We start from the raw sequence: 27,985 nt of genomic DNA on the forward strand, positions 1-27,985 counted from the left end.
CATAAATGAGAGTCCTTGTCAGTTCAGTGACTTTGAATTATTTACCATCTGTAAAGCCTTCAAAGGCACAACAGCACAAAATTACTAACAGCAACTTCTGATTTTAACTGTCTGCATCCGGACTCCAGAAGGTACTCAGCGTTAACAGTGCAATGGCAGAGAATATCGGCAGTTTTTCTATAATTACTACTTTAACATTTGAGCCAAATAGACAAATTATTTTATTACTATAATTAGATACTAGTTAGGCCAGTATTTCATGCACTGAATGTCCCAAAAGTTTTATTAGCTTTGGAACGTGTGGTAAGTTTGACTGTGTTAAAGGCTGCTGATTAAACAACATGGGAGAGATTGTGTATTGTTGGAAGTATCATACGAGGTGTCATTTGTAACTTCGATGAGAATCGTTCCAGTGCTGTCGCAAAAATAAAAGGATTGCAAATATTCAATCTTGGGCTCCACAAAAAATGGGGACAGATTTTATAGAGACAGCAGTGCATCCATTATCAAACATCTAGTGAATTCAGAAATGAAAACAAGAGACAGGTGGATATTTTAGAGGAAAAAAAGGCAAAATTCCAACCAATTTACACTAAATTGTTAGTGTTAATGCCCATCTATATAAACTAAAAGCAATGTGAAATATTCAATACATAACTGGCAGTTTAAACATTCACCCTTACCATCCTTAGATAGTATTCCCAAATCGTTCTCAGTTTTTAAACAACACAACTTATACATCCAGGTCAAAGAGCTATTATAACAAGACACATTAACTTGATTTTATCCTGACATTCTGGTACCATTTTAAAAGATAAAATTCTGCTTTTGTTTTAGGTTATTCAACATTTTTGAGAAACAGTATCATACTATTCTCTTCCATTTCAGTTTATCCTCCCTATCATCCCTTTAAGGTCACCTCACCCCCAACCAATGCCAGCTTCCAGCTGTCATAATGGAATCACTAGGACCAAAGATTGTGGGTGACATGCTTTCTGCACCATGACTGCGATTAAAATTACTTGATTGACAAGAGACAAGATTCTGGCAGGTACTTGAACTGCATCAGCAAAGATAAATGGACAGTAAATACACAATAGGTTGCAATTTAGATGATGAGTAACGGGTTATCCTGAATATTCTGATATTGCTTCCTTTACATACTAATGACTCAAGTTACTTGCACATCAGCATTCTAGCCAACATTATCAAATTAATAACCACAACATTTGTGCTTTTAAAATCTGTCTTCCTTGTTTATCTCATGTGGTATGAGAAGTTGCTGACTAAACACTATACTTAAAGGCTAAAAATACATAAAGATTCATCATAAGCTTAATCATTACTTACTGACACTGTTGGCACTAATAAAATGCAAACGCAAATCTACTTTATTTTACAATTATCATTTGTGTCTCTTTCCTAAAGTGTTTTAAATAAGCTGTATTTACTGAATTCCATCACACATGCAACTGGAATTTATTTATTTTTTCCTTTGAAAGTTCCTCATAACTCAGGAATAGTAGCATGATTGGTGTGGAATGTGGGATTGGAAAGAATGGTGGAAAAGGAACTTAAGTTTGCTTCAATGCGTCTCTGTCCTTTTCTATGTCCATTTCAAACACCAAGAATTTACATTTATTTGGTGCCTTTAATCTGGGACAGATTGGTCCCCCAAATGTCAAGGAATTCATTTCAGAAAAAAGGTGTTGATTATCCAGCATTATGGAATAATTGTCAGGGCACTTGGAAGTTAACCTAATCTTTTAAACTGTCGGTCTGCTCCTGTGAAAATATTATTGAAGATATTCAAACATGACAATGCTTTAAAGATTGACATAGAGCTAGGCAGCAAAAGCACATTAAAGAACTTTGAATGTTGGAAAATTAAAGATTATCAGGGATATGCAGGAATATAGATTTGAGATTAAAATCAGATCAGGCATGATTTTATTGAACGGCAGAATAGGTTCAAATGGCTAGGTAGCCTACTCTTGATTCCTGAAGAAGGGCTTATGCCCAAAACGTCGATTCTCCTGTTCCTTTGATGCTGCCTGACCTGCTGCGCTTTTCCAGCAACACATTTTCTACTCTTGTTCTTTGTTCATTTGCAAATTCAGAGATGAGGTGGTTGGAGAAGGATCGTAGAACTGTCAAAGGATATAGCATAGAAGGACGGTATTTGTCCATTGACCTTGATAGTGGCTATGGTGGAATTTCCAAGGAGAGGGTATGAATTAAGTCTGGATTTCCCTCAATGTACATTCTTGTTGCCATTGGACTCCCCCCCCGAAGTCAGCTTGTCTGTCACCTTAAGATCTCCCCGCCATCCTACTGAAACCAAAAAGTGCCAAAACTCAGGAGCAGGTAGGTGGGTTGTCTGTTCCCCTGGTTGCAGGTCCTTGGAGGAGCTCTTTGGGAAGGGTTGGCAATGCTGGAAGTGAGGTAGGTACTTTGTGTTAGGAGGCTTAGTCAGGAGGCTATGGTTGAGAGACTAGCGAAAGAGATGGTGAGTAGTCAGTGTTTGTGGGGTACTTTGGTGGCTGTAGTGATTGGAACCAAGTGGATCTCATTGATTATGAGATCCTTGTTAACCTGGGCCAATCAGGAAGCCCTGACTAATCAATATAAACAGGGGATTTAGAACCTCCTCTGTTCAGGGCACTGACTCTGAGCTGACTGGCCACAGCCAGTGTACTGAGTTATGAGATTAGATTCCTACAGCGTGGAAACAGGCCCTTCAGAGCCAACCAGTCCATACCTACCCTGCGAAGAGTAACGCATCCAGACCCATTTCACTCTGACTTATGCACCTAAAATGATTAGCATGGCAATTTAGCATGGCCAATTCACCTGACCTGCACATCTTTGGACTGTGGGAGGAAACTGGAGCACCCCAGAGGAAACCCAGCACAAGTAAATAAAGGGTGACTTGGTGGCGGGATACCAGCCTCTGTGCTTTTATTCCAGAGGCTGAGGGTTAGCTTTGGAGAGAATGAAAGCAGAAATTACAGCTGCTCCTCCTGCCCCATACAAGTGCTTGAAAAGTTAATTCAGTCATTCTTATCCCTTATAAATTGCTAGGTTTCTTGATGTCAGGTAAACCTAGCCAGTCAGTATTGAAATAGGAATATAGATTACATTTGATTTATGCAATTTTATGAAAAAATTAATATAAAATTGCCTATTGGGAGAGGACTGGTTGCCGAACCCCTCCCACACCTCAGCTCATTAAAATTAGATAAATCACAGTGAATAGTCTTTATTCATTCATTGCATTACTAAATGAAAACCTCAGTTTACAAAAATCTTAAATTTTCTGTTAGTGTCTGCACTATAGTGTGGTTTGTCTTAGTTTTGTATGTCTTTTCTAAATATAATACAATTCACATTCCCAGGATTGTCTTATTGAATCTAAGATGTTCATGCCCTATAGCTTTACAATGAAGGGTTAATGCTAAATCCTGTACACTAACTGTAGTTGAACTAATGTTTTGATAAGTTTATTATTAGCCTTTCAGCCTACTATGCTTGCACTAATTTATAATATCCAAATTACTGCTGTCTTCTTCATGGCTTTATCTACTTGGCTTGATATCTTCAAGGGATTACATATTTTATTCTTAGGTTCTCTCTGTTCATCCAGACATTTCAGTTTCTCTCCACAGCATGCATATTGCATACTTTATTTTTCCATCCAAAATGGATGGGCAGGCAAAGAATGGCAGTAGCTTTGAAAGCAAGACCGACATCTCATAAGGAAAAGGAAACAGTTAGAATAAATTGGATTTGAAGTTGTTCCCTGAAAGTGCTTGATATAGTGCAGCTGGATCTGTTGATAAATAGCTCAAGGGATCTATACTGGGGGTCTCATTCGTTGGATCATCCAAGTGGATAAAAGTAATGATTTTGTTACCAAGGGAATCAAAAGTAGATATAGCAGAGTACTGAGCAGATTGATGACTGCAGATCTCATCACTGTGAATGAAGGATTACAGGCATGGGAGTTCCATAAGAAGGTTGGTGGTGCTGCTTGAGTCTACCTTATTTGTGGTGATGCCAATAGAAGAGATTAAACTAGTAGAATGACATGAGCATTCCTATGAAAGGCTACTGACTCTCCTGCTCCTCGAATGCTGCCTGACCTGCTGTGCGTTTCCAGCACCACACTCTTGACTCATGAGCATTCTTAAATCAGCACGGGTGTATTGTATACCTGACAAAGCAGCAGTGTACTGTGCGACACAAGTAACTCCTGGCAGCAATTATTCTTAAGATGTCAATTTCCCTCTGGCAAAGAATCACAAAGAAATTGGTGGCCCTGAGAAAGAGGTAAATCAATTCTGGGCTTGCAGCTCATCTTGTCATTTTGTCAGCATGGCTATGACACTATGGCAAAGTTAACTCCCTGCTGGAACTAACACTCCAGTCTGCCAAAATAGCACGAGCACCTCATTATAATCAAATTAACTAGAATTTACACCAAACAGAAATACTGCTGTTTTTTCTAATCTTCCAGCTATTATAGGAATTTCAAGGCCAAGTTATATGTTCTAATTTTATTACTCTCTGTTATTTAGAGTAATAAAATTAGAACAATCAGGAACAATCAGAAAATAACATCAAACCCTGCAGTTTTAAAGTGAATTGTACATGATGTAATGTTATAAGCAACAATTGTAATTTTTGTTATATAGCTGTTTTGATTTATACTGACCTATGCAGATCAAGAAAAAAATACTCATTTACCAGGAATGTGGCAAAATAACTTTTTTTAAAAATGTTTTCATATTGTATGACATTTGTGAGTGAGCTGCAATAAATAATTATTTGTTGTAATGCTAACATAAAAGGAGGTAGAAGATGCTCATCAATACTTTTTAAATGCTGATGCTTAGGAAAGAGAAGTTATTTTCCAATAAAATAACTTCAGAGTTTTATGGAAAGAAATATTAGCAATTACAGTTCTTAATAGATCCCATCCACATATCTATCTATATGGTTAATTTGAACTTTATTAAGTGTGATAACAAAAGTAAGCAAACATTCCAACTTTTATGACCAAGCCAGCTGGTTGTAGTTGGCAGACTACATGTTGGCTATAATCCTATAACCAAATGTCAAAAAGCACCAGATAGTTCAGAAAGCTAAGAATCAAGTTGCTTGGAGTTGATAGTTTAATGCTTCTTGCTCTTGAAAGTCTTCAATTCTGAGACAAAGTCATTATTAAGTCAAATGTTTTAACTGAAAGTATTTAAAGCAAAGTTTCCAGTAATAGCAGTATGCAGTAAACTTTTTTTAGATTAGATTAGATTCCCTACAGGCCCTTCAGCCCAACAAGTCCATACCGACCCTCCGAAGAGCAACCCACCCAGACCCATTCCCCTACATTTACCCCTGACTAATCCATCGAAAACTACAAACAATTTAGAATGGCAAATTCACCTAACCTGCACATCTTTGGACTGAGAGGGGAAACCGTGGGCACCCGGAGGAAACCCACGCAGACACGGGTAGAACGTGCAAACTCCACACAGACAGCTGCCCAAGGCGGGAATTGAACCCATGTCCCTGGCACTGTGAGGCAGCATTGCTAACCACTGAGCCACCGTGCTGCCCAACTTGTTGGATATTAGTTCACCATTCAGCTAATTAACTACATGAATGACTATGCAATTGAATTAACTAGATATGTCAACCATAAGGTGCTGAAGTAACATAAAACAAGTGAACTGTAATGGAAAATAATACTGAGTAATACTTCAGTTGCCAAAAAATGAAGTATTTATTCTCCTTAGAGAATTTCATAAACTTCTCTTCTCAAGAAAATTACTACTGCCACAAATTGCTCACAACAATTTCAATACTTCGAACTTTGACCACTTGAAACTAAAAACGCGTTTACATATAAATATAACTTTTTATAGCTCTGTTATTACATACTGTGAATGGGGAAAGAGGGCCAATTTTGTGGCTATACCGTCGGATCACCTCTCTGATGTGGCTGGGCTGTATGGCATCACTGTGAGTCTCTAGACCACAAGCTGCAGCACTCTGTAACGTAAAATCATAAATTCTTAACTAAATCAAAAACACTTTAAGACAATTCCAGATAAAAGACCTACCGTGTAGTAGCTTCAACAAGATTAGCATTTTAAATTGAATGTATTCACATTGAAAAAAGTTTTGCTCAGACTCAGCATAGGAATGAGCCAGCAGAGAAAAATAAAAACTAAATCAATTTATTGTTGGATGTAACAATATTTTAATATAATTGTGCAATCATAATTAATAATAAAAATTTAAGCTATGTAAGTTATAAATTAAAGCTAATAACAAAACTTTACTTACACTGCAAAAGAAAATTGCAGTTTACTAATATCTGTCTTCTTGGATATTAGAAGAGATTAGATTCCTTACAGTATGGAAACAGGCCCTTCGGTCCAACCAGTCCACACTGACCCTCTAATGAAATATTTTGTGGAAGCAATTGATAATTTACCGACTGAATGTATATGTGAACTGTCATTTGCATGTACAAAGTAAAACATGTCTTCAGCATTATCAGTGACCCTCAAGTCATGTGAAGATACACAGAAGTATATTGACTATGGGTATCATAGGCTGGATCATCAGTTTATGCAGATCTCAGCCAGATCACTTATATACATGCTTATAAATGGTACCTGTGCCACTAGGACTGGACCGTGTCACTGGGCAGAAGAGAATGTAGCCAGGATTCCTGGTACTGACATAAAAAAAACATATTGGAAATACTCAGCAGGCAGCAAAACAGAGTCAAGAAGCAGGAATTTACACTTTGGGTCAGGACATTATCAGAAACATCTCTCCCACAGTGATTTTGCCTGAAGCGTTCAAATAGGAGCTGTAGGGTACGCTTCTTGTCCAATAAGAGATGGTGGCTGAGCTCTCTTTTTAGTACTTAAAGAATTACAGCCTGCCATTGGAGGTAAGCAGAGAGATGTTCTCATAGCAATATTAACAAATTTGAAATCAAGAATGGCCGTTAAATCTCTAAGAAATCTTTAATAATCTGACCATCATTTTAGGTGGCTGCAATTCAGTGCTCTGATATGGTCTTTGCCAAATTTCTCAGGGAGGATGATGCCAATAAACTAGCAAGTGGGCCAATGTCAAAATTACATGTCCTCCATGTCTGTTCTTGACCTCATACTGGGGTGAAAATCCTGTTCATTATTTCAGACCAACGACTTGGCACTGATATTGATTAGTCATTTAGATATTGGAAAACGCACTAAATTAGACATAGGAGAGAATTAAGTTAGTTTAGATATAACGAGTCAACTGCAGGGTAGTTAATCGATATTCACTGTGGCTATGTGTCTAAGATACTAGAAAAACCTAAAATGAGTCAACATGTTTGGAGACAGTGCATTTTCTAATTAATGTTGATAATACAAATTAAGTTTTTAACCAGAAGAAAGTCTATCCCTTTAAGATGATTTTGCTGTTACGACAATTAACCCATATAGTTACCTTCTAAAAGTAATCAATTTTTAATTAAAATGCACAAGATTTTTCAAAAACGTATCTGTTTACTTAAATCACATTATCATTCAACACGACTATTAAACTTACAAAAATAGGCTATATTTGCGCATTATATGATGCTTGAGTGAACTGATGAAGGCAATAATTTCTCTTATTGCTTTACAATACAAGCAATCATCAAGATTTTCTTTCTTCAATTTTTCTTCCAAGTTGATAAATAACTTTCAAATCAGATGGGACCTTCCTGTCTACATTTTGAACGTCACAAAGTGTACAATTCAGAACATCCTCACGTCTTTAGGTGGAATTTTGTTATGTATTCATGAGAAAGAAATACCTGGACTATGCAAATTATAATAAAGCATAGAAATGGGTTTTTACTTATTTAATTACAGAAATATGTAATTACATATTAGCACTGTTTTTTTTCTCTTAATACAAACTTTTAGTGGATTGTATACTGATGGGAAAATGTATAAAAAACCTGCTGCTTTTAAATATCAACATTCCAAATCTTTCCTCAAACCACTACTTTTTTTTAAACAAGAATCACAAACAGTACACATTCTTTTATTATTCTGTAGATGCAACAAAAGAACAGAATCATGCTGTTCTACTCTACTTTTTCTACTCTCCTACTTGTACTAGGTCTGACCCACAAAAGTTTGGAATATTTGTGCTATTTGATTGCTATTTCCATATTGTTTTCTTGTGTAGTTCCTTGTTATCATCACTATTGGATTCTAGTGCCATTTGAGACATCCAAGAAGTCACACTGATGTTTCTCCAACTAGCTTGAGGCTAGAAAGGCACATGTAATTACAGATTCACAATTGCTCAAATTACATTGGCTGAATGAGATTTCTAATCTGCAGAACCAGGGAATGTGGGCTTGGTTCTTTCCAGTAAATCTTGTACAATCCAAGAAAACTGTGGTCATTCTATAGCTGATAAAGATCTCTGTGATTTCTAAAATGAATCTATGAGCTCTCACAGATAATATGAAAACATATTATCTTTACATTTAAAAATAGAAGCTAAGTACCTTCACCTGAATTCTTCAAGAGAAGTACAATAGCTAAAATTAATTCAAAATAATAAATTATGTAGCACCAAACAACATTGTGCAATTATTGTGTAAAATGTTACAAATAATGAGGCAAAATCTCCAGAGGCAAAGGTGCTATACTGACTTCTGATCTTTTTCCAAATCAATTTATTTACTTATTACAATGTGTGATTGCCTGCCATACCTCCTGCATTACAACAGCACCCACAACCAATGAAGTACTTTTGAACTGCAAAGGGCTTGAGGAAGACCTGAGATATAGAAGAGTGATTACATAAATGCTTGACTTGTTTCTATATTTCCTATCAATTGCAAAAGAAGGCTCTGGAGAGCCTAAAGGCTGATATTTATGACTGAGGCCAAAGCATTGTCAGCTTGGCTGAAAGCCAGAGATGAGCCCACCTCAACTGGGATGAAAGCAAATTACTGCGGATGCTAGAAAAGATCAGCAGGTCTGGCAGCATATGTAAGGAGAGAAAAGAGCTGACGTTTCGAGTCGAACTGACCCTTTGTCAAAACTTTGACAAAGGGTCAGTTAGACTCAAAACATCAGCTCTTTTCTCTCCTTACAGATGCTGCCAGACCTGCTGAGATTTTCCAGCATTTTCTCTTTTGGTTTCAACTGGTATGAAACCTGGGGGTGGGGGAGACAGTCTTTGCATTGGCCAATTACAAACCTGCTACCAGGGCTGACATCCCCTTTTTGAATGGCAGCTTGTCTTCAAAAAGCTGATTGTCCAAGAGGTCTGCAGCTCGACAGTGCCTCTGTTAATGGTGGCCATTCCTGGGACTGCAACTGCCAGATGAGCGTTCAGTGATGCCGGGAGCGATAAGTCACTGATTTGAACCTTTAAACACTTAGCTCGAGTGCGGGACTCCTCCATTTCTATTTTTCAGCGGCAGCAGCAACTCGAAGGGATGGAGCTTGGACCGGATCCTGCCGGGAGCGGTGAGTCACTGAATTGAACCTTTAAAAACTTAGCACGAGCGTGGGACTCCTCCATTTCTGTTTTTCAGCGGCAGCAGCAACTTGAAGGGCGGGAGCTTGGACCGGGGGTTTGCTGGGAGCAGTGAGTTACGGATTTGAGCTTTTATATTTGAAATCAGAGAGCAGACGTTTCTGGGAAAGGAGGGACTTCTTATTTTTATTTCCATCCAGCAATATAAGTCAGTGTTTTCTAAACCTGAGACCCTACCTTTGTAGGGCCTCACATCCAACCACCTACTCTAACCTAAAAGACCAGGGACACATCAGGTAAGCGTCTCTTCTTTTTTATTTTGTGATAAGGGGACTAGCAGGGATGTCAGTGCAGGGAGAGCAATGTTCCTCCGGCAGGATGTTTGAGGTAAGGGATGCCATTAGTATCCCATCCAAGTACATCTGCAGGAAGTATATCCAACTCTCACTCCTCCAAGACCGTGTTAGGGAACTGGAGCGGGAACTGGATGAACTTAGGATCATTCGTGATGCAGAGGCTGTGATAGATAAGAGTTACAGAGAAGTAGTTACTCCAAAGCAAGAAGAAAGCTGGGTGACTGTTCGAAGGGGGAGAAAACAGTCAGTGGAGAGATCCCCTGTGGTCGTTCCTCTGAAAAATATGTATACCATCTAGGATACTGTTGAGGGGGACGACTTACCAGGGATATGCAGTGAGGCCCAGGTCTCTGGAAAGGAGCCTGTCTCTGTTGCACAGAAGGGAAGGAGAGAAAGGAGGAGAATGTTAGTCATTGGGCACTCAATAGTTAGAGAACGAGACTCGCAGTTGGTGTGTTGCCTCCCAGGTGCCAGGGTCTGTGACGCCTCGGATCGTATTTTTGGGGTCCTGAAGGGAGAGGGCGGCCAGCCGCATGTTGTGGTCCATGTAGGTACCAACGACATAGGTAGAAAGAGGGATAGGGATGTAAGGCAGGATTTCAGGGAGCTAGGGTTGAAGCTGAGAGCTAGAACAAACAGAGTTGTTATCTCTGGTTTGTTACCCGTGCCATGTGATAGCGAGGCTAGGAATAGGGAGAGATATCAGCTGAACACGTGGCTGCAAGGATGGTGCAGGAGGGAGGGTTTCAGGTACTTGGATAATTGGGGCTCATTCTTGGGAAGGTGGGACCCTCTACAAACAGGACGGTCTTCACTTGAACCAGAGGGGTACTAATATCCTGGATGGGAAATTTTCTGGTGCTATTTAAACTAGCTCAGCATGGGGATGGGAACCAGAGGTGTAGTTGCAGTGTAGAGGGGAATGAGAGTAGGGTTCACAGGAATGTGTTGGCAGACAGCAAGCTGGTTTGAATTGTGTCTATTTCAACGCCAGAAGTATCCGAAGTAAGGTAGGTGAGCTTGCAGCATGGATAGGTACCTAGGACTTCGATTTTGTGGCCATTTCGGAGACATGGATACATGGATAGAGCAGGGTGAGGAATGGATGTTGCAGGTTCCAGGGTATAGATCTTTCATCAAGAACAGACAAGGCGGTAAAAGACGGCGGGGGGGGGGGGGGGGTCGGGTGGGATGATACAGGAGAGGAGAGGTCACACTGCTTGGAGTTTTTTTATCGGCCTCCACAGAGTTCCGGGGAGGTGGGAGAGAGGATTGGCAAAATTATTCTGGACAGGGATGTCATTATGAGGGACTTTTAACTTCCCCAACATTGACTGGAAATGCTATAACTCTATTACGTTGGATGGATCAGTTTTTGTCCAATGTGTACAGGAGGGTTTCCTGACACAGAATGTTGAAGGGCCGACAAGAGGAGAGGCCACACTGGATCTGGTGCTTAGCAATGAACCAGGCCAGGTGTTTGATTTAGTTGTAGGTGAGCACTTTAGAGAGAGTGACCATAATTCAGTTACGTTTAGTTTAGTGATGGAAATGGAGAGGTACATGCCACAGGTCAAGAGTTATCAATGGGGCAAGGGCAATTATAATGCGATTAGGAAAGAATTAGGATGCATAGAATGGGGTAGCAAAATGAGGGGGATGCAAACGATGGAAATGTGGAGCTAGTTTAAGGAACAGATATTGCGTGTCTTTGATAGGTATGTCCCTGTCAGGCAGGGAGGAAGCGATAAGGTAAGGGAACCGTGGTTTACTACAGAAATTGCATCTCTTGTTAAGAAGAAGAAAGAGGCTTATGTGCTGAAGAGGCAAGATGGTACAGATGAGGCGATGGAGAGTTACAGAGCAGCTAGGAAGCACTTAAAGAGAGCGTTAAGAAGAGCAAAGAGAGGATACAAGCAGTCTTTAGCAAATAGAATAAAGGAGAACCCTAAAGCTTTCTATAGGTATGTGAGGAATAAGAGGATGATTAGGGTAGGAATAGGACCAGTCAAAGACAGAAATGGGAAGTTGAAGGTGGGCCCTGTGGAGATCGGAGAGGTGCTAAACGAACATTTCTCATCGGTTTTCACTCAGGAAAAGGAGAATATTGTAGAGGAGAGGAATGAGGTACGAGATATTAGACTAGAAAGTATCGAGGTTAGTTACGAACAGGTGCTATCAATTCTAGAAGGAATGAAAGTAGACAAGTCCCTGGGCCGGATGGGATCTATTGGAGGATTCTCTGGGAAGCTAGGGAGGAGATAGCAGAGCCTTTGGCTTTGATATTTCAGTCATCATTGTCTACAGTTTAATACCAGAGGACTGCAGGATTGCAAATGTTGTGCCCTTGCTCAAGAAGGGCAGTAGAGATGACCCAGGTAATTATAGACCAGTGAGCCTTACTTCTGTTGTAGGAAAGGTTTTGGAAAGGATGATAAGAAATGAGATTTATAATCATCTAGCAAGCAACAATTTGATTTCAGATAGTCAACATGGTTTCATCAAGGGCAGGTCGTGTCTCACAAACCTCACTGAGTTTTTTGAGAAGGTGACCAAGCATGTCGATGAAGGTAGAGCAGGTGACGTGGTATACATGGACTTCAGTAAAGCCTTTGATAAGGCTCCACATGGTACGCTGTTGGAGAAAATGCAGAGGCATGGGATTGAGGGTAATTTAGCATCTTGGATTAGAAACTAGCTTTCTGAAAGAAAGCAGCGAGTGGTGGTTGATGGAAAATATTCAGCCTGGAGTCTGGTTACCAGTGGTGTGGCACAGGGATCTGTTTTGGGACCACTACTGTTTGTCACTTTTATAAATGACTTAAACGCAGGCATAGGTGGATGGATTATTAAATGTGCAGCTGACACTAACGTCGGTGCAGTAGTGGACAGTTTAGAAGAATATTACAGATTGAAGGGGGACTTAGATAAGCTGCAGAATTGGGCTGAGAGGTAGCAAATGGAGTTCAATGCAACTAAATGTGAGGTGATGCACTTTGGGAAGAATAAGAGGAAGGCAGAGTACTGGGTCAATGGAAAGATTCTTGGTAGTATGGATGTGCAGAGGGAGTCCATGTATATAGATCCCTGAAAGTTGTCACCCACGTTGATAGTGCTGTTAAAAAGGCATACAGTGTGTTAGGTTTCATTTGTAGAGGGATTGAGTTCCAGAGCTGCAACTACACAAAACACTGGTGCGGTCACAATTGGAATATTGTGTACAGTTCTGGTCACCATATTTTGGGAAGGATGTGGAAGAACTGGAAAAAGTGCAGAGGGGATTTACCAGGATGTTGTCTGGTCTGGAGGGAAGGTCTTATGAGGAAAGACTGAGAGACTTGGGTCTATTCTCATTGCAAAGAAGAAGGCTAAGAGGGGATTTGATAGAGACATACAAGATGATCAGAGGATTGGATAAGGTAGACAGTGAAAGTCTTTTTCCTAGGATGATGACATCAGCTTGTATGAGGGGGCATAACTACAAATTGAGGGGTGTTAGATTTAAGACAAATGTCAGAGGCAGGTTCTTTACTCAGAGAGTGGTAAGGGCATGGAATGCCCTACCTGTCAATGTAGTTAACTCAGCCACATTAGGGAGATTTAAACAATCCTTGGATGAACACATGGATGATGATGGGATAGTGTAGGGAGACAAGTTGAGAATAGTTCACGGGTCGGCCCAACATCGAGGGCCAAAGGGCTTGTTCTGCGCTGTATTGTTCTATGTTCTAATGGGCTGGGTGTACCTGAAGATAGCTTAGTGGGATCTAGGGATGTTAATACCAGGCTGGCCGATATTAACAGGGTGGTGTGAGGGTATAGAGTATGAGGGTGCAGAGCACAGGTGGTGCCTCACCAGATGGGGCCCCTCCATTAGACCAAAAAGGACTACTTCTCTTGGAATTCACTGGCAGATGTCAGATTTCATCAGCTAGTCTTGCATGCCTGCATCAGCAAGCTGTCAGTAAGTAAAGCCCTTTAATCGGTTGCTTAAGTGGCTCAATTGAGTGGGATGCCTGCCATCTTTTCTGCTCTTGGTCTCGTGTGGCACAGTGGTAAGTGTTTTTACCCCTGCACTGAGGCGCCCAGGTTCAAATCCCACCTGTTCCAACGTGTGTAATAAGTTCTCTGAACAAGTTGATTAGACAAATAGGCTAGATTTAAAAAAAAGCATAGTGCATGAAGACATCAGACATACTCGCCTGATGCCTTATTGTGCCATTTGCCAATTTTGCAGATTCCAACCTGTCATCAGAATTTGAGTTTAGTGTGATAGATTAGATTAGATTACATTACAGTGTGGAAACAGGCCCTTCGGCCCAACAAGTCCACACTGACCCGCCGAAGCGCAACCCACCCATACCCCTACATTTACCCCTTACCTAACACTAGGGGCAATTTAGCATGGCCAATTCACCTGACCTGCACATCTTTGGACTGTGGGAGGAAACCGGAGCACCCGGAGGAAACCCACGCAGACACGGGGAGAACGTGCAAACTCCACACAGTCAGTCGCCTGAGGCGGGAATTGAACCCGGGTCTCTGGCGCTGTGAAGCAGCAGTGCTAACCACTGTGCCACCGTGCCGCCAAATATATTGCTGTACTTCAGAGATATATTGCTTGTACTATTATTCTGGACCAAAAATAGTTCTACTAATCCTTTAAACATCACTGTTAAATTTTCCTGGTTTAAAATCTTTTTATTTTGCGACTTTCATGCAACTATTAGCATTCAAAGATACTGCTTCACAGTCCAAATTTCTTAACATTCCAGGTAAAATTTCACAAACTATATATTAAGGTATCAAACATTTAAGCAGACGCAACTTCCAAAAACCATGAGGGAAATGCTCTTAAATGGTCTTCTTCAGATTTTTGCTTTTACTGACAGTGATGACTAGAGTTGAAATGACTGGGAATACAAAATGTCAATTTGTGAGGATGTATTGAGGGAGTCTGGAAAAAATTAGGTGAGGAGTCAAGGGAAGAGGCAGGGAATGCACAAACACTTCAGATCAAACATCATCCAAAGATATATTTAGAGGCTATTTCAGCCTTGGGAATCAAGGTAATAAACAAAATACTGGACTTCCTTAGTGAAAATACATAACCTTGGAAAACATTTTACTTTGAGCTAAGAAATGGGTGTAATTTACTGTCATTTCCATCCAAAGAAACTACTGTACAATTACTCTGTAGGTTTTTCTTCTGAACAGAATGGATAACATTGAATTAAAATTTTGTTTGAGTTCATCAAAACTGGCTTAAAGGTAGGAGGCACAGGGTGGTGGTGGATGGTTTCTTTTTGGATTGGAAGCCTATGACCAGAAGGATCAGTGCTGGGTCCACAATTTTTTTGCCATTTATATATATGATTTGAACATGAATATAGAAGGCAAGTTTGCAGATGACACCAAAATGGAGGGAGTAGTGAACAGGTTACCTCAGAGTACAATGGGACCTTGGTAAGATGGGCCTAGGAGTGGCAGATGGAGTGTAATGTAGATAAATGTGAGGTGCTACATTTTGGGACGGCAAATAAAAGGAGGACTTATACACTTGATGGTAAGGTCCTGGGGAGAGTTCCTGAACAAAGAGACTTTGGAGTGCAGGTTCATAATTTCTTGAAAGTGGAGTCACAGATAGACAGGGTAGTGAAGACAGCTTTTGGTTTGCTTGCCTTTATCTTTCAGTGCATTAAGTACAGGAATTGGGAGGTCACGTTGCAGCTGTACAGGACATTGGTTAGGACACTTTTGGAATACTGTGTTCAATTCTGGTTTCCTTGCTCTAAGAAGGATCTTGTGAAACTTGAAAGGATTCAGAAAAGATTTATAAGGATGTTGCCAGGTATGGAGGGCTTGAGCTATGGGGAAACATTGAATAGGTTGGGCTATTTTCCCTGAAGTGTTGGATGCTGAGGGGTGACTTATGGAAGTTTGTAAAATCATGAGGAACATGGATAAAGTGAATAGTCAAGGTCTTTTTCCCAGGGTCCAAATCTAGAGGGTATAGATTTAAGGTGTGAGGGGAAAGATTTAAAAGGGTCCTAAAGGGGAATGTTTTCTCTCAGAGGGTGTTGCATGTATGGAATGAACTGCCAGAGGAGGTGGTAGAGGCTGGTACAATTACAATACTTAAAAGGCATCTGGATAACTATATGAATAGGAATATAGTTTAGAGGGATATGGGCCAAATGCTGGCAAATGGGACTAGATTAATTTAGGATATCCAGTCGGTATGGACAAGTTGAACTGAAGGGTCTGTTTTCGTGCTTTACATCTCCATGACTGTCAATGCAACTTGAAATGGATTGGTTTGTTAGAATGGTCCAAACCATTCTTAGCATATGCATTCATGATTAAATTTTCCAAACTGATTTGAAAGAGCTACAATCTTTATAAACATGTTTAGCAAAATCTTTATTTATGAATCTGTTTGAGATTCTGAAATCACATTAAAACAGATCAGCTGCTTGTGATGTCATTGTGAAATGACTCAATGCTTTACTTTCTTCCATCTTTTCCACAAAAGTAATGTTATTTTCAATCTAAATATGTTGTGACCATGAATATTTATATCATTTGAGGAAAACAAATTATAGGATCAGAAAGTAGTAAGGGCAGGTATAGGCCACTTGGCCCCTCAAGTCTGTTCTGCCACTCAATTATATAATGGTTGATTTGATTGTAGACCTAAGTCCACACTGTTGCCATTAGAATCTTATTACCAAAATGCAGTATTTTATAATTCAGGCATCAATATATATATAAGGATTAGCTGTGCCACTGAACAAGCAAACTCTTTTTCGAATTACGCTGAATATTTCCAGAATTCTGAATGTTACATTGAACAAATGACAATGAATCTTCAAACCCACTGCAGTAAGTAACATGAGCTTTCTCTGAACACTATTCAACTAAGGATCAAATTCTTTGTACTGTATGCACTGAACCATGTAGAAGATTGCATTTTTCATGGAGTATAATTAGCTGGGCTGGTCTGATGCAGTCTAGTAACCTTTAAAGGACCATGAAGCTTAAATAAATGTACAATAGCATATGTGCCAAACAAAACGAACACACTGCCTACTTGATCAAAATAACTGTAGAGGTTAATATACACAATAGCAAGCAGGTACACTGAGCGACTGAAAGAATATAAAGCCAACTAATCAATAAATCAAAGGACAAATACCAAGAAACCAAAGCAGTAAGCAAATTAGTCTCTGGATCTTGCTTCTTGGAACTTAAATCGGAATTGAAACTTCGTCTAACGAGTCAATCTAAGGTACATCTGAGTCAGCGTTATGTCTCACAACAAGCAAGGCTGTATATTTCTTGACAGGTTGCAGAAAATGCTGATTTAAAATAATACATTAATCAACTTGATAAAGCACACTTGATGAATGGCTCAGTTAAAATTGCTATGTTGTTTGGGGAGATTGAGATTTGACATTTTCACCAGACACCATATTCATGGCAAGATATCAAATATAAAACTGAAGGTTTTGCTTAACCAAAATTTTGTAATAATTTTTTGACAACTTCATTTCAACTATCTTGGAAACTACATGTCGAATATTTTGATGACAGCCTAAACACATTTAAAATTAACTGGTTAAAGTCTTTATTTAAATGTTGGCAAAAAAACTTCATAGAAAGCAGTTAAGCATTCATAAGTTACATTCTGCTATGTGACTAGTAATGGACAAAGTATTTTTACTACACTTTCAAGTGAAACCTTCAATTGCACATTATCTGAATTTACAACATGTTCCTGATTCAAAGGCTAATCTTCACAAAGAGCCAGATGTACCATAGTTTGACTGTATTTATGTCCTGGCAAAAGGAATGTCATATATATCTATTAAAAAAAAGAACAATAAATTCGCAAACAATCCACAAGACGGCAGACAAAAACATACAGTTACAGTAAAACAAGAGACAACCACAGGTATTCATTTTAAAACTTCCAGCTGCTCCCAACTAGGTTCCTGATTTGAAGACACTGGCTGCAGCTTTGTGGAGTGAGTGGCAAGCCATTTCTGATGGAGCAATATCTCTCCTAAGCCACAAATGCCACTTTCAAGCTGGCCGCATATCTGGTTTGGGAGTCATTTGTTTGTGCCAGAAAAATTCCACAGCTGTTGTACTCCAACTAACTGAGGCTGGGCTTTGGGGCTGGCTCCACAGGAAGAGGAATAAAGTCTTTTAATTGTTAAAACATGTCTCCCACCTTTTGGAAACAGTGATCACCATTTCTCCTTAAACACAATCTGTTTAAAACTATGATTTGGAGATGCCGGTGTTGGACTGGAGTGTACAAAGTTAAAAATCACACAACACTAGATTATAGTCCAACAGGTTTACTTGGAAGCACAGTAGCTTTCAGAGTGCCACTCCTTCATCAGGTGATTATGGAGGACACAATTGTAAGGCGCAGAATTTATAGCAAACGTTTACAGTGTGGTGTAACTGAAATTATACATTGAAAAATACCTTGATTGTCTGTTGAGTCTTTCATCTTTTCGAATACCATGATAGTTTCACTTCTTTCATGTGTAAATCACAAAACCTTTTTTTTAAAAAAGTTGCATTCTCAGGTTAATTGTAACAATTGGTGTTAGCTAGACAATATGTTGAAGGTGTTAGCCCCCTGTGTTCTCTGTCTATGCCATGATGTTTAGATTGATTCGAATCTAAAAAGTGAGATAACAGAGTTTTACATGAATTCATGCAGTTTTTGAGCAAAGTACAATGTAACTCTGCAATTACAAATTCACCCCACAAAATGTGTGTGCGCATGTGGGTCTTTGTGTCTGTCTGTCTGGGTTGGGGGTTGTGAGTGTGAGAGAGAGTATATATGAGTGTGTAGTGAGTGTAGAGTGTCTTAAGTCTGTGAGGGGGTGCATGTGAGCGTGTGGGAGTGTGTGTGTGTATGTCTGGGGTAGGGGGTTGTGAGTGTCTGTGAGAGAGAGTGTATATGTGTGTGCATGAGTGTACAGTGGTCTAAGTCTCTGAGAGGATGCATGTGTGAGTGTGGGAGTGTGTGTGTCTCTGTGTGTATTTAGGAGTGTGTGTGTGTGTATATATATATATATATATATATATATACATATATACATACACACAGTGCAATGTTGGTCACCTGTAGTGTGACATGAACCCAAGGTCCCGGTTGAGGCCCTCCCTATGGGTACGGAACTTAGTTATCAGCCTCTGCTCGGCCACTTTTCGCTGCTGCCTGTCCCGAAGTCCGCCTTGGAGGATGGTCTGTTGTGTCTGTCTCCTGAGGAGGTCATTATGGTTCCTTGCTGTGGCATGTTGGAACTGGTGGTCGATGAGTTGGGAATCGTACCCCATTCTTATGAGGGAATCCCTGAGTACTTCCAGGTGCCCGTCACGTTCCTCCTCATCTGAGCAGATCCAGTGTACGCTTAGGGCTTGTCCATAGGGGATGGCTGTTTTAATATGCTTTGGGTGGAAGTGTAGCATTGTGAGGTTGTCTGTGGGTTTGCGGTAGAGTGTGGTGCTGAGGTGCCCATCCTTAATGGAGATGCATGTGTCCAAGAATGAGACAGATAGTTGAGAGTAGTCCACGATGAGTTTGATGGTGGGATGAAGCTTGTTGATATCGCTGTGTAGTTTTATCAGCGACTCCTCGCCATGGGTCCAGAGGAAGAAAATGAGGACGACAGGCAGCAGCGAAAAGTGGCTGAGCAGAGGCTGATAGCTAATTTCCATACCCATAGGGAGGGCCTCAACCAGGACCTTGGGTTCATGTCACACTACAGGTGACCACCATTGCACTATACACACACAGGCACTTCTATACACACGGACACACATATACACAGACATGCACAGACACTCACACACACCCTTACAAACACACACACTCCCACGCTCACACATGCATCCTCTCAGAAACTTAGACCACTCTACATTCATGCACACACATATACACTCTCTCTCACAGACACTCACAATCCCCGACCCCATACACACATACATACTCCCATACTCACACCCTCAGACCCAAGACACTCTACACTCACATACACACACACATATACACTCTCTCTCACACTCACAACTCCCAACCCAGACAGATACAAAGACCCACATGCACACATATATTTTGTGGGGTGAATTTGTAATTGCAGAGTTACATTGTACTTTGCTTAAAAACTGCATGAATTCATGAAAAACTCTGTTATCTCACTTTTTAGATTAGAATCAATCTAAACATCATGGCATAGACAGAGAACACAGGGGGCTAACACCTTCAACATATTGTCTAGCTAACACCAATTGTTACAACTAACCTGAGAATGCAACTTTTTTAAAAAAAGGTTTTGTGATTTACATATGAAAGAAGTGAAACTATCATGGTATTCGAAAAGATGAAAGACTCAACAGACAATCAAGGTATTTTTCAATGTATAATTTCAGTTACATCACACTGTAAACTTTTGCTATAAATTCTGTGCCTTACAATTGTGTCCTCCACAACCACCTGATGAAGGAGCGACGCTCCGAAAGCTAGTGCTTCCAATTCAACCTATTGGACTATAACCTGGCATTGTGTGATTTTTAATTCTGTTTAAAACTACATTGACTGATTATCTTTTTCGCACAACTTCAGTAAGTCTTAGTTTATAAAGTTTTCCTTGAATTAGCTCATAAGCACATCCATTCCCCAGATTTTAATAACACCTATCTGAAGAAAAGAGTTTTATTTATAGATCCTTCAGTACCATCTGAAAAGTCTGATGTATTGCATATAATTCACAACTGAGAACAGCACATCCTAATAGCCACCACACAAGTATCTGACTACAAGCATAGTTTGTCAAACTTACTTTCAAAACTGTCTTTAAATTAGCTATTCCATACTTCTTGTTTTAATTATTATTTGACAATCTGTTTCTAAATAGTCTTGAAGAATTTTGTTGCGTTTCTAACAGCTTTGCAGCTTTTCAAGCAATTAAAGTCTCCCAAGCTATTAAAGTAAAAAGAAACCTCAAACTTGTGCTGAATCATCCAGCTATTCATGGACTCTGTCTATTTTGAAAATATGTGATAACTAACTAGATGCTAACTATTGATAAAGTAACTGCTTAACATTTGGTCCATTCAAGGCAACAAAAATCAACAGAGAAAGTAAACAAGATAATACATCAAGAAACACAAGATTACATCCCTTTTTTCAGAGAATGTTTAAAAATGCCCTTGCATGATTTGCAACATTCTCTTATCAAAGAAATGACTCATATAGAATGCTTGCTATAAATTGTAATAATTCTTCTAAAACAAGACTGTACACTTCACGTATTTCCCTGCAAGTGTATTTTATAATTTAAATAAACTTATTTAATTAAAATGAAGACATCCCATTGTGCAACTGCTGTATGTAACCTTGAACATTATCACAATTTTGATAAACTCAAAATTAATGCTGTGAAGGCACAATCACATGGTCTTAAAACAGAACAGAACATTGCCATGCTGACGAAAATGAACACTATTTCCTTAAACTTAAAATAACTTCAGTTGCAACACTTTGTAATGGTAGAAGGATGTGTATCCATCAGCATCCACCACTACCTTGTATTCATATATCATCTCTAACATGTTAATTCTTTTCTGAGTTGCTTCACACAGGCAGGAGAGGGGAAAAAAAAGTAATGGATATTCAACTAAAGGAAGCAACATTAGAATCAGTGACCATAAGGCTTGCAAAAAGGTGGGATTTAAGAGTCTTAAAGTAGGAGAAGAGGAGGCAGAAATGTTATAAGACCACAAAACATAGAAGCAGAAATTAGGCCATTCAGTCCATTGAGTCTGCTCTGTGAATCAGTTATGGCTGATAGGTTTCTGATCCCCATTCTCCCGCTTTCTCTCTGTAACCTTTAATCCCCTTGATACTCAAGAACCTATCTATCTCAGTCTTAAATAAACTCAGTGACCTGGGCTCCACAGCCTTCTGTGGCAATGAATTTCAGGATTCACCATTCTCTGGTTGAAGAAGTTTCTCCTTAACTCTATTGTAAAAGGTCTTCCCTTTTACTCTAAGCCTGTCCTCAGATCCTAGTCTCTCCTACCAATGGAAATATCTACTCAACATCTGCTCTGGCCAGGCCATTTAGTATTCTGTACGTTTCAATTAGATCCTCCCTCATCTTTCTCAATGCCATCGAGTATAAAACCAGAGTCCTCAAACATTCCTTTTATGATGTTAAGTTTTTCACTCCTGAGACCATCCTCGTGAACCTCCTCTGAACATGCTCCAGGGCCAGCACATCCTTCCGAAGATATGGGGCCCAAAACTGCACAAAATACTCTAAAGGTTAAGGAGGATAATTTTGGAGCATGGGTTCCAAACAGTTGATAATGATTGGATAATGGGAGATAGGAGCCACAAGAGGAACAGAAAAATCAAAGTTGTAAGTCTATCAAAAGAGGGAGATATGAAGTCATGGTGCGTATTTAGAAACACAAATGCAAATTGAAATTAGAGGCATTGAGGGAATCGGATTCAATGTTGGTCAACAAGACCAGGAGTGACATGAACAGAACTTGTGAAAAAGAAGAATATGGACAATAGCTAAGCCATGTTAAAAGGGGGAGGTTTCATTTGTGTTCGGCATGAAAGAACTGGAATAGTTAGATTTTAAGGTGACAGGGATGAATGAAGCTTTCAACAACAGATGGATGGAAGCAGACTACACCATACAGGTGGAAAGAGGCAATATTGTGATGGAAATGATGCTGGATTAGAAAGGTCACAGAGTTAATTCAGAAGCAGGTCCGACATTACCTGAGATCATGGTCGGGGAAAGGAATAAATAAGATTGCAACCAATTGAGAACAGTCCACTGATTCGGACAATGGATAGAAGTTGGAGGAAGATTACATTGGTGATCATTAAAAAAAGGCCACAAAGAGGTCAAGGAGGATGAGAAGAAATAAGCCAAAGAGAATTTAATTTCTGACTTTGCTTAGGCATGGTTGGTATTATAGCTGGAATATAATTTGATAGGTAAGACTCAAATCAGAAAGAATGGGAAACATGGATTTGGTCTTGAGTGGTAACATCAGGTTCACGAAAATGAGTGGAAAAGATGATGTAACTGACAGTTTGCAAGTGCAGAGAAATTAAGAATGCGTTTTTTTTTTAGGTAAGCACAGATGAAATCAATGGCAATAGTGCCTGAAAAGTAATAACCATTCACAATGTCCATTAGTATAAAGAGCAGAAGGAAATGTTTTAATGGAACTGATGTCAAAGGAACAGAACAAAATTCCGGCAAAGATGATTTTGAGAGGGCATGGGGGAGCTAAACGAGAGAGGGATGTGGGTTCAAGTCAAGGACAGGAGAACCTTGAATTGTTTGAGAAAAGGTCGAGGAAGAAAATCAGCAGAACTTAAAGTGTGAATCCTAGTGACCAAGAAGCCATCAGAGGAGTTTAAAAAGGTAATGCAGAGAAAAGCCAGGAATAATTTTTGCTCTCCATGATGATTCTGAAGTAATGGGTTCCTTTGGTAAAGGACAACAAGGCCCAAAGACATCAATCATGCTACAGCAAAATGTGATGATGGGTGACTAATCCAGACATATGAAATTTTGTGCCCCTTGGACCTGAGCACTATGACCCTGGGAGTTAGAGTAAAGATTTTGTTAGAGACAAGGGCATTAAAAGAGGAAGTGAAGGAGTAGTTCAGACAGGTGAAGTAGTGTTGTGGTGAACAGAAGACTAAAGGCTAGACAGGTAGAAGCTATACAAATTTGGGGAGTCTTTTTCCAAGACATACACAGAAGGAGTTGAGGAAGGATGAAGGGAATTTGAGTGTAAAGGAAAGGAAAGCATAGAAATCATTGTTGTTGGATTTATCTATAAATACAGTATTATTTGTCAAATATAGTGTGTTATGATCCCACCTAATGATTCAACTAAACAATTCAGATGAGAATAAAATCTGACTTAATGGAATTTGTTTTTGTTCGGTCAGTTAACATGGTGGTTAGTCACCAAAATATAATCACATGAGGCTGAATTGAAAAGGAAACAAATGGCTTCATTGTTACATTGCTTGTTATAAACCCAAAAGTATAAACATCTTATTTAATTAACACTTCACAGGTTCTGATACAAGAAGTGAGTTTAAGGGAAAAATAATTTAATTTCTGTAAATAAAAAAATATAGCTACATTGTTAATAATCTAGCCAATTATAAAGAGACAAAATGTTAATTTATCATTTTCTTCTGTGGAAGAGATCAGTTGATAATGGCAAAGCATTGTCTTGACTATGTTAAAATATAACCCTTGTTTATGGGGGTTGGTGAGGGGAAGATGAGGAGAAATGAGGCATACAAGTGGCATCTTAAGCTTACAGGAGTAGAATACAAAAATATCATACATGTGGATATTTATGAGAATTCCACAGCTCCAATCTTCCTAGCTCAAACATTTCTTTACTGGAACTTTTGAGAATACTACTCCAATTATTGGGAAATTAATTAACAGCATGCAGTTTCTTCTGAGTGTTTAAACATTTATTGTCTATTCTTACATAGCTTAATTAATGGTCATAATGGTAAGTTGACAGAGCCCATAGTGGCTATAGTGATATTCATCCTTCTGTCAAACTTTACCTTAATCAGACTATGTCGACATTCAGATTTTGGAATAATCCATTGGAGATTACATCAATGCAAGACATAAAGGATACAACAAAGTCTCATGTGTCATGGAATGCTTACAGGATGGCTTTTTGGAACAGCTTGTTATGGAGCCCACAAGAGAGCAGGCTATTCTGGACCTAGTGCTTTGCAATGAACCAGACTCTATAAAAGATCTTAAAGTAAGGGAACCCTTAGGAAGTAGCGACCATAATATGGTAGAGTTCAGTCTGGAGTTTGAAAGGGAGAAGGCAAAATCGGATGTAATGGTGTTACAGTTGAATAAAGGTAATTATGAGGGCATGAGAGAGGAACTGACTAAAATAGACTGGAAGCAGAGGCTAACCGGGAAGACAGTAGAGCAAAAATGGCAGGAGTTTGTAGGTATAATTGAGGACACTGTACAGAGGTTCATTCCCAAGAAAAGAAAGATTAACCGGAGAGGGATTAGACAACCTTGGCTGACAAAGGAAGTCAGGAAATGTATTAAAGAAAAAGAGAGATCCTATAAAGTCGCTAAGAACAGTGGGAAATCAGAAGATTGGGAAGGATACAAAAGCAAACAGAGGATAACAAAGAGTGTAATAAGAAATGAGAGGATCAAATATGTAGGTAGGCTAGCCAGTAATATTAGAAATAATAGTAAAAGTTTCTTTCAGTACATAAGAAACAAACGACAGGCAAAAGTAGACATTGGGCCACTTCAAACTGATGCAGGAAGCCTAGTGATGGGAGATAAGGAAATAGCAGGAGAACTTAACAAGTACTTTGCGTCAGTTTTCACAGTGGAAGACATGAGTAATATCCCAAAAATGAAAGGGTGTCACGGGGCTGAGTTGAGTATGGTTGCCATTACGAAAGAGATAGTGCTAGAAAAGTTAAAAAGTCTTAAAATTGATAAATCTCCTGGCCCTGATGGGATACACCCTAGAGTTCTGAGAGAGGTGGCTGAGGAAATAGCAGAGGCATTGGTTGAGATCTTTCAAGAGTCACTGGAGTCAGGAAAGGTCCCGGATGATTGGAAGATGGCTGTTGTAACCCCCTTGTTCAAGAAAAGATCAAGGCAAAAGATGGAAAATTATAGGCCAATCAGCTTAACCTCGGTTGTTGGTAAAATTCTAGAATCCATCATTAAGGATGAGGTTTCTAAATTCTTGGAAGAGCAGAGTCTGATTAGAACAAGTCAACATGGATTTAGTAAAGGGAGGTCATGCCTGACAAACCTGTTGGAATTTTTTGAAGAGGTAACAAGTAGGTTAGACCAGGGAAACCCAGTGGATGTGGTCTATCTAGACTTTCAAAAGGCCTTTGATAAGGTGCCACACGGGAGGCTGCTGAGCAAGGTGAGGGCCCATGGTGTTCGAGGTGAGCTGCTGGGATGGATTGAGGATTGGCTGTCTAACAGAAGGCAGAGAGTTGGGATAAAAGGTTCTTTTTCAGAATGGCAGCCGGTGACGAGCGGTGTCCCGCAGGGTTCGGTGCTGGGGCCACAGCTGTTCGCATTATATATTAATGATTTGGATGAGGGAACCGGGGGCATTCTAGCGAAGTTTGCCGATGATACGAAGTTAGGTGGACAGGCAGGTAGTACTGAGGAAGTGGGGAGGCTACAGAAGGATCTAGACAGGTTGGGAGAGTGGTCCAGGAAATGGCTGATGGAATTTAACGTGAGCAAGTGCGAGGTCTTGCACTTTGGCAAAAAGAATAAAAGCATAGACTACTTTCTAAATGGTGAGAAAATTAATAAAGCCAAAGCACAAAGGGATCTGGGAGTGCTAGTCGAGGATTCTCTAAAGGTAAATATGCAGGTTGAGTCCGTGATTAAGAAAGCGAATGCAATGTTGTCTCTTATCTCAAGAGGGTTGGAATATAAAAGCAGAGATGTACTACTAAGACTTTATAAAGCTCTGGTTAGGCCCCATTTGGAGTACTGTGTCCAGTTTTGGTCCCCACACCTCAGGAAGGACATACTGGCACTGGAACGTGTCCAGCGGAGATTCACACGGATGATCCCTGGAATGACAGGTCTAACATATGAGGAACGGCTGAAGATACTGGGATTGTATTCGTTGGAGTTTAGAAGATTAAGGGGAGACTTAATAGAGACGTACAAAATAATACATGGCTTGGAAAAGGTGGATGCAAGGAAATTGTTTCCGTTGGACGAGGAGACTAGGACCCGTGGACACAGCCTTAGAATTAGAGGGGGTCATTTCAGAACAGAAATGCGGAGACATTTCTTCAGCCAGAGAGTGGTGGGCCTGTGGAATTCATTGCCACGGAGTGCAGTGGATGCCGGGACGCCAAATGTCTTCAAGGCCGAGATTGATAGATTCTTGTTGTCTCGAGGAATTAAGGGCTACGGGGAGAATGCTGGTAAGTGGAGCTGAAATGCGCATCAGCCATGATTGAATGGCGGAGTGGACTCGATGGGCCGAATGGCCTTACTTCCACTCCTATGTCTTATGGTCTTATGGTCTGTTCATGTGGGTTGCAAGGTACCACAGGCTGATTTGACGGAAGTCAATTTTTTTATACAAGTGCATGTTTTATTTATTATATGAGCACATTAATAACAAAACTAAAATGGTCTTAAATTTTGTAGATGTAAAATCAAATTTCCTTTGCATTTTCTGTGAGATCGAATCAATTCAAAACTAGGACTGTACTTAAACAATATTAGGATATTCTGGTGGTTTAGTCTTAACATAATTCTCTGCCAAATTTTCAAATCCACTTCCTGTAAAGAGGCAGTATTTGTTCAGAATATAAAGATTTTTCCAGTTGCTTCACACTATTCCAGAATGATAGCATCGATGGACTGTTGATTATTTGAATTGAGCAGTGGAATGCACAAAACCACAAAATTCTAATCATGCAGTAAGTCTTCTAAAGAGGTGTTCTGGAAAATTAAATTTTGTATGTGCCTGTATTCAGACAGAAATAGCATCTGGAACTAACTTTCTCAGGCTTGATAGAAAGTATGATTGATTTGAATGCATTTATTCCCTTTTAGATCTGCCTCAGTTGGCATCTTCTATATTTTTTCATTTTCTAATGGATTTGCAACCAGTTGCGCAATTCTTCTAACAGGTTTGCGTTTTGGAAGTTTTCAGGAGTTGGAGGAGTAGTCATTTTGAATATTTAGTTTAGTGAAATCCTACATTAAGTTACATCCTATATATAAATATTATTTGGATGGGCAGTAAAATTTGATGGACAAATGTTGATATTTATTTTTCTAGTTTTAAGATTAATCATAATTACTGAAAACATGCTCTTCTCCAAATCTACCCTGCTACTTTATTTCTCTTTAAACATTCTTGTACCATCACAAACGAATTCCGAAAATAGAAGCTATACTGACAACACGGTA

At 39.6% G+C, this 27,985-nt stretch overlaps 1 protein-coding gene across 13 annotated transcripts in view; it reads right to left on the bottom strand.

The window, feature by feature from the left end:
• Positions 1–27,985, bottom strand: part of supt3h (SPT3 homolog, SAGA and STAGA complex component) — a 469,942-nt gene that overhangs the window by 69,643 nt on the left and 372,314 nt on the right. For 11 of the 13 annotated variants that reach the window (XM_087979840.1, XM_087979885.1, XM_087979893.1 and 8 more), the window contains one exon: positions 5,944–6,054. In XM_087979840.1, coding sequence (XP_087835966.1) covers positions 5,944–6,054 — 111 coding nt within the window. The remainder of the gene's footprint in view (positions 1–5,943; positions 6,055–27,985) is intronic. The other 2 variants (XR_015753299.1, XM_087979875.1) reach the window with 1 other exon arrangement.

The sequence above is a fragment of the Chiloscyllium plagiosum genome, unplaced genomic scaffold (assembly GCF_037043375.1).
Source record: "Chiloscyllium plagiosum isolate Xiang-an unplaced genomic scaffold, Cpla_swu_hap1 HiC_scaffold_3, whole genome shotgun sequence".
In the NCBI taxonomy this organism is placed as follows: domain Eukaryota; kingdom Metazoa; phylum Chordata; class Chondrichthyes; order Orectolobiformes; family Hemiscylliidae; genus Chiloscyllium; species Chiloscyllium plagiosum.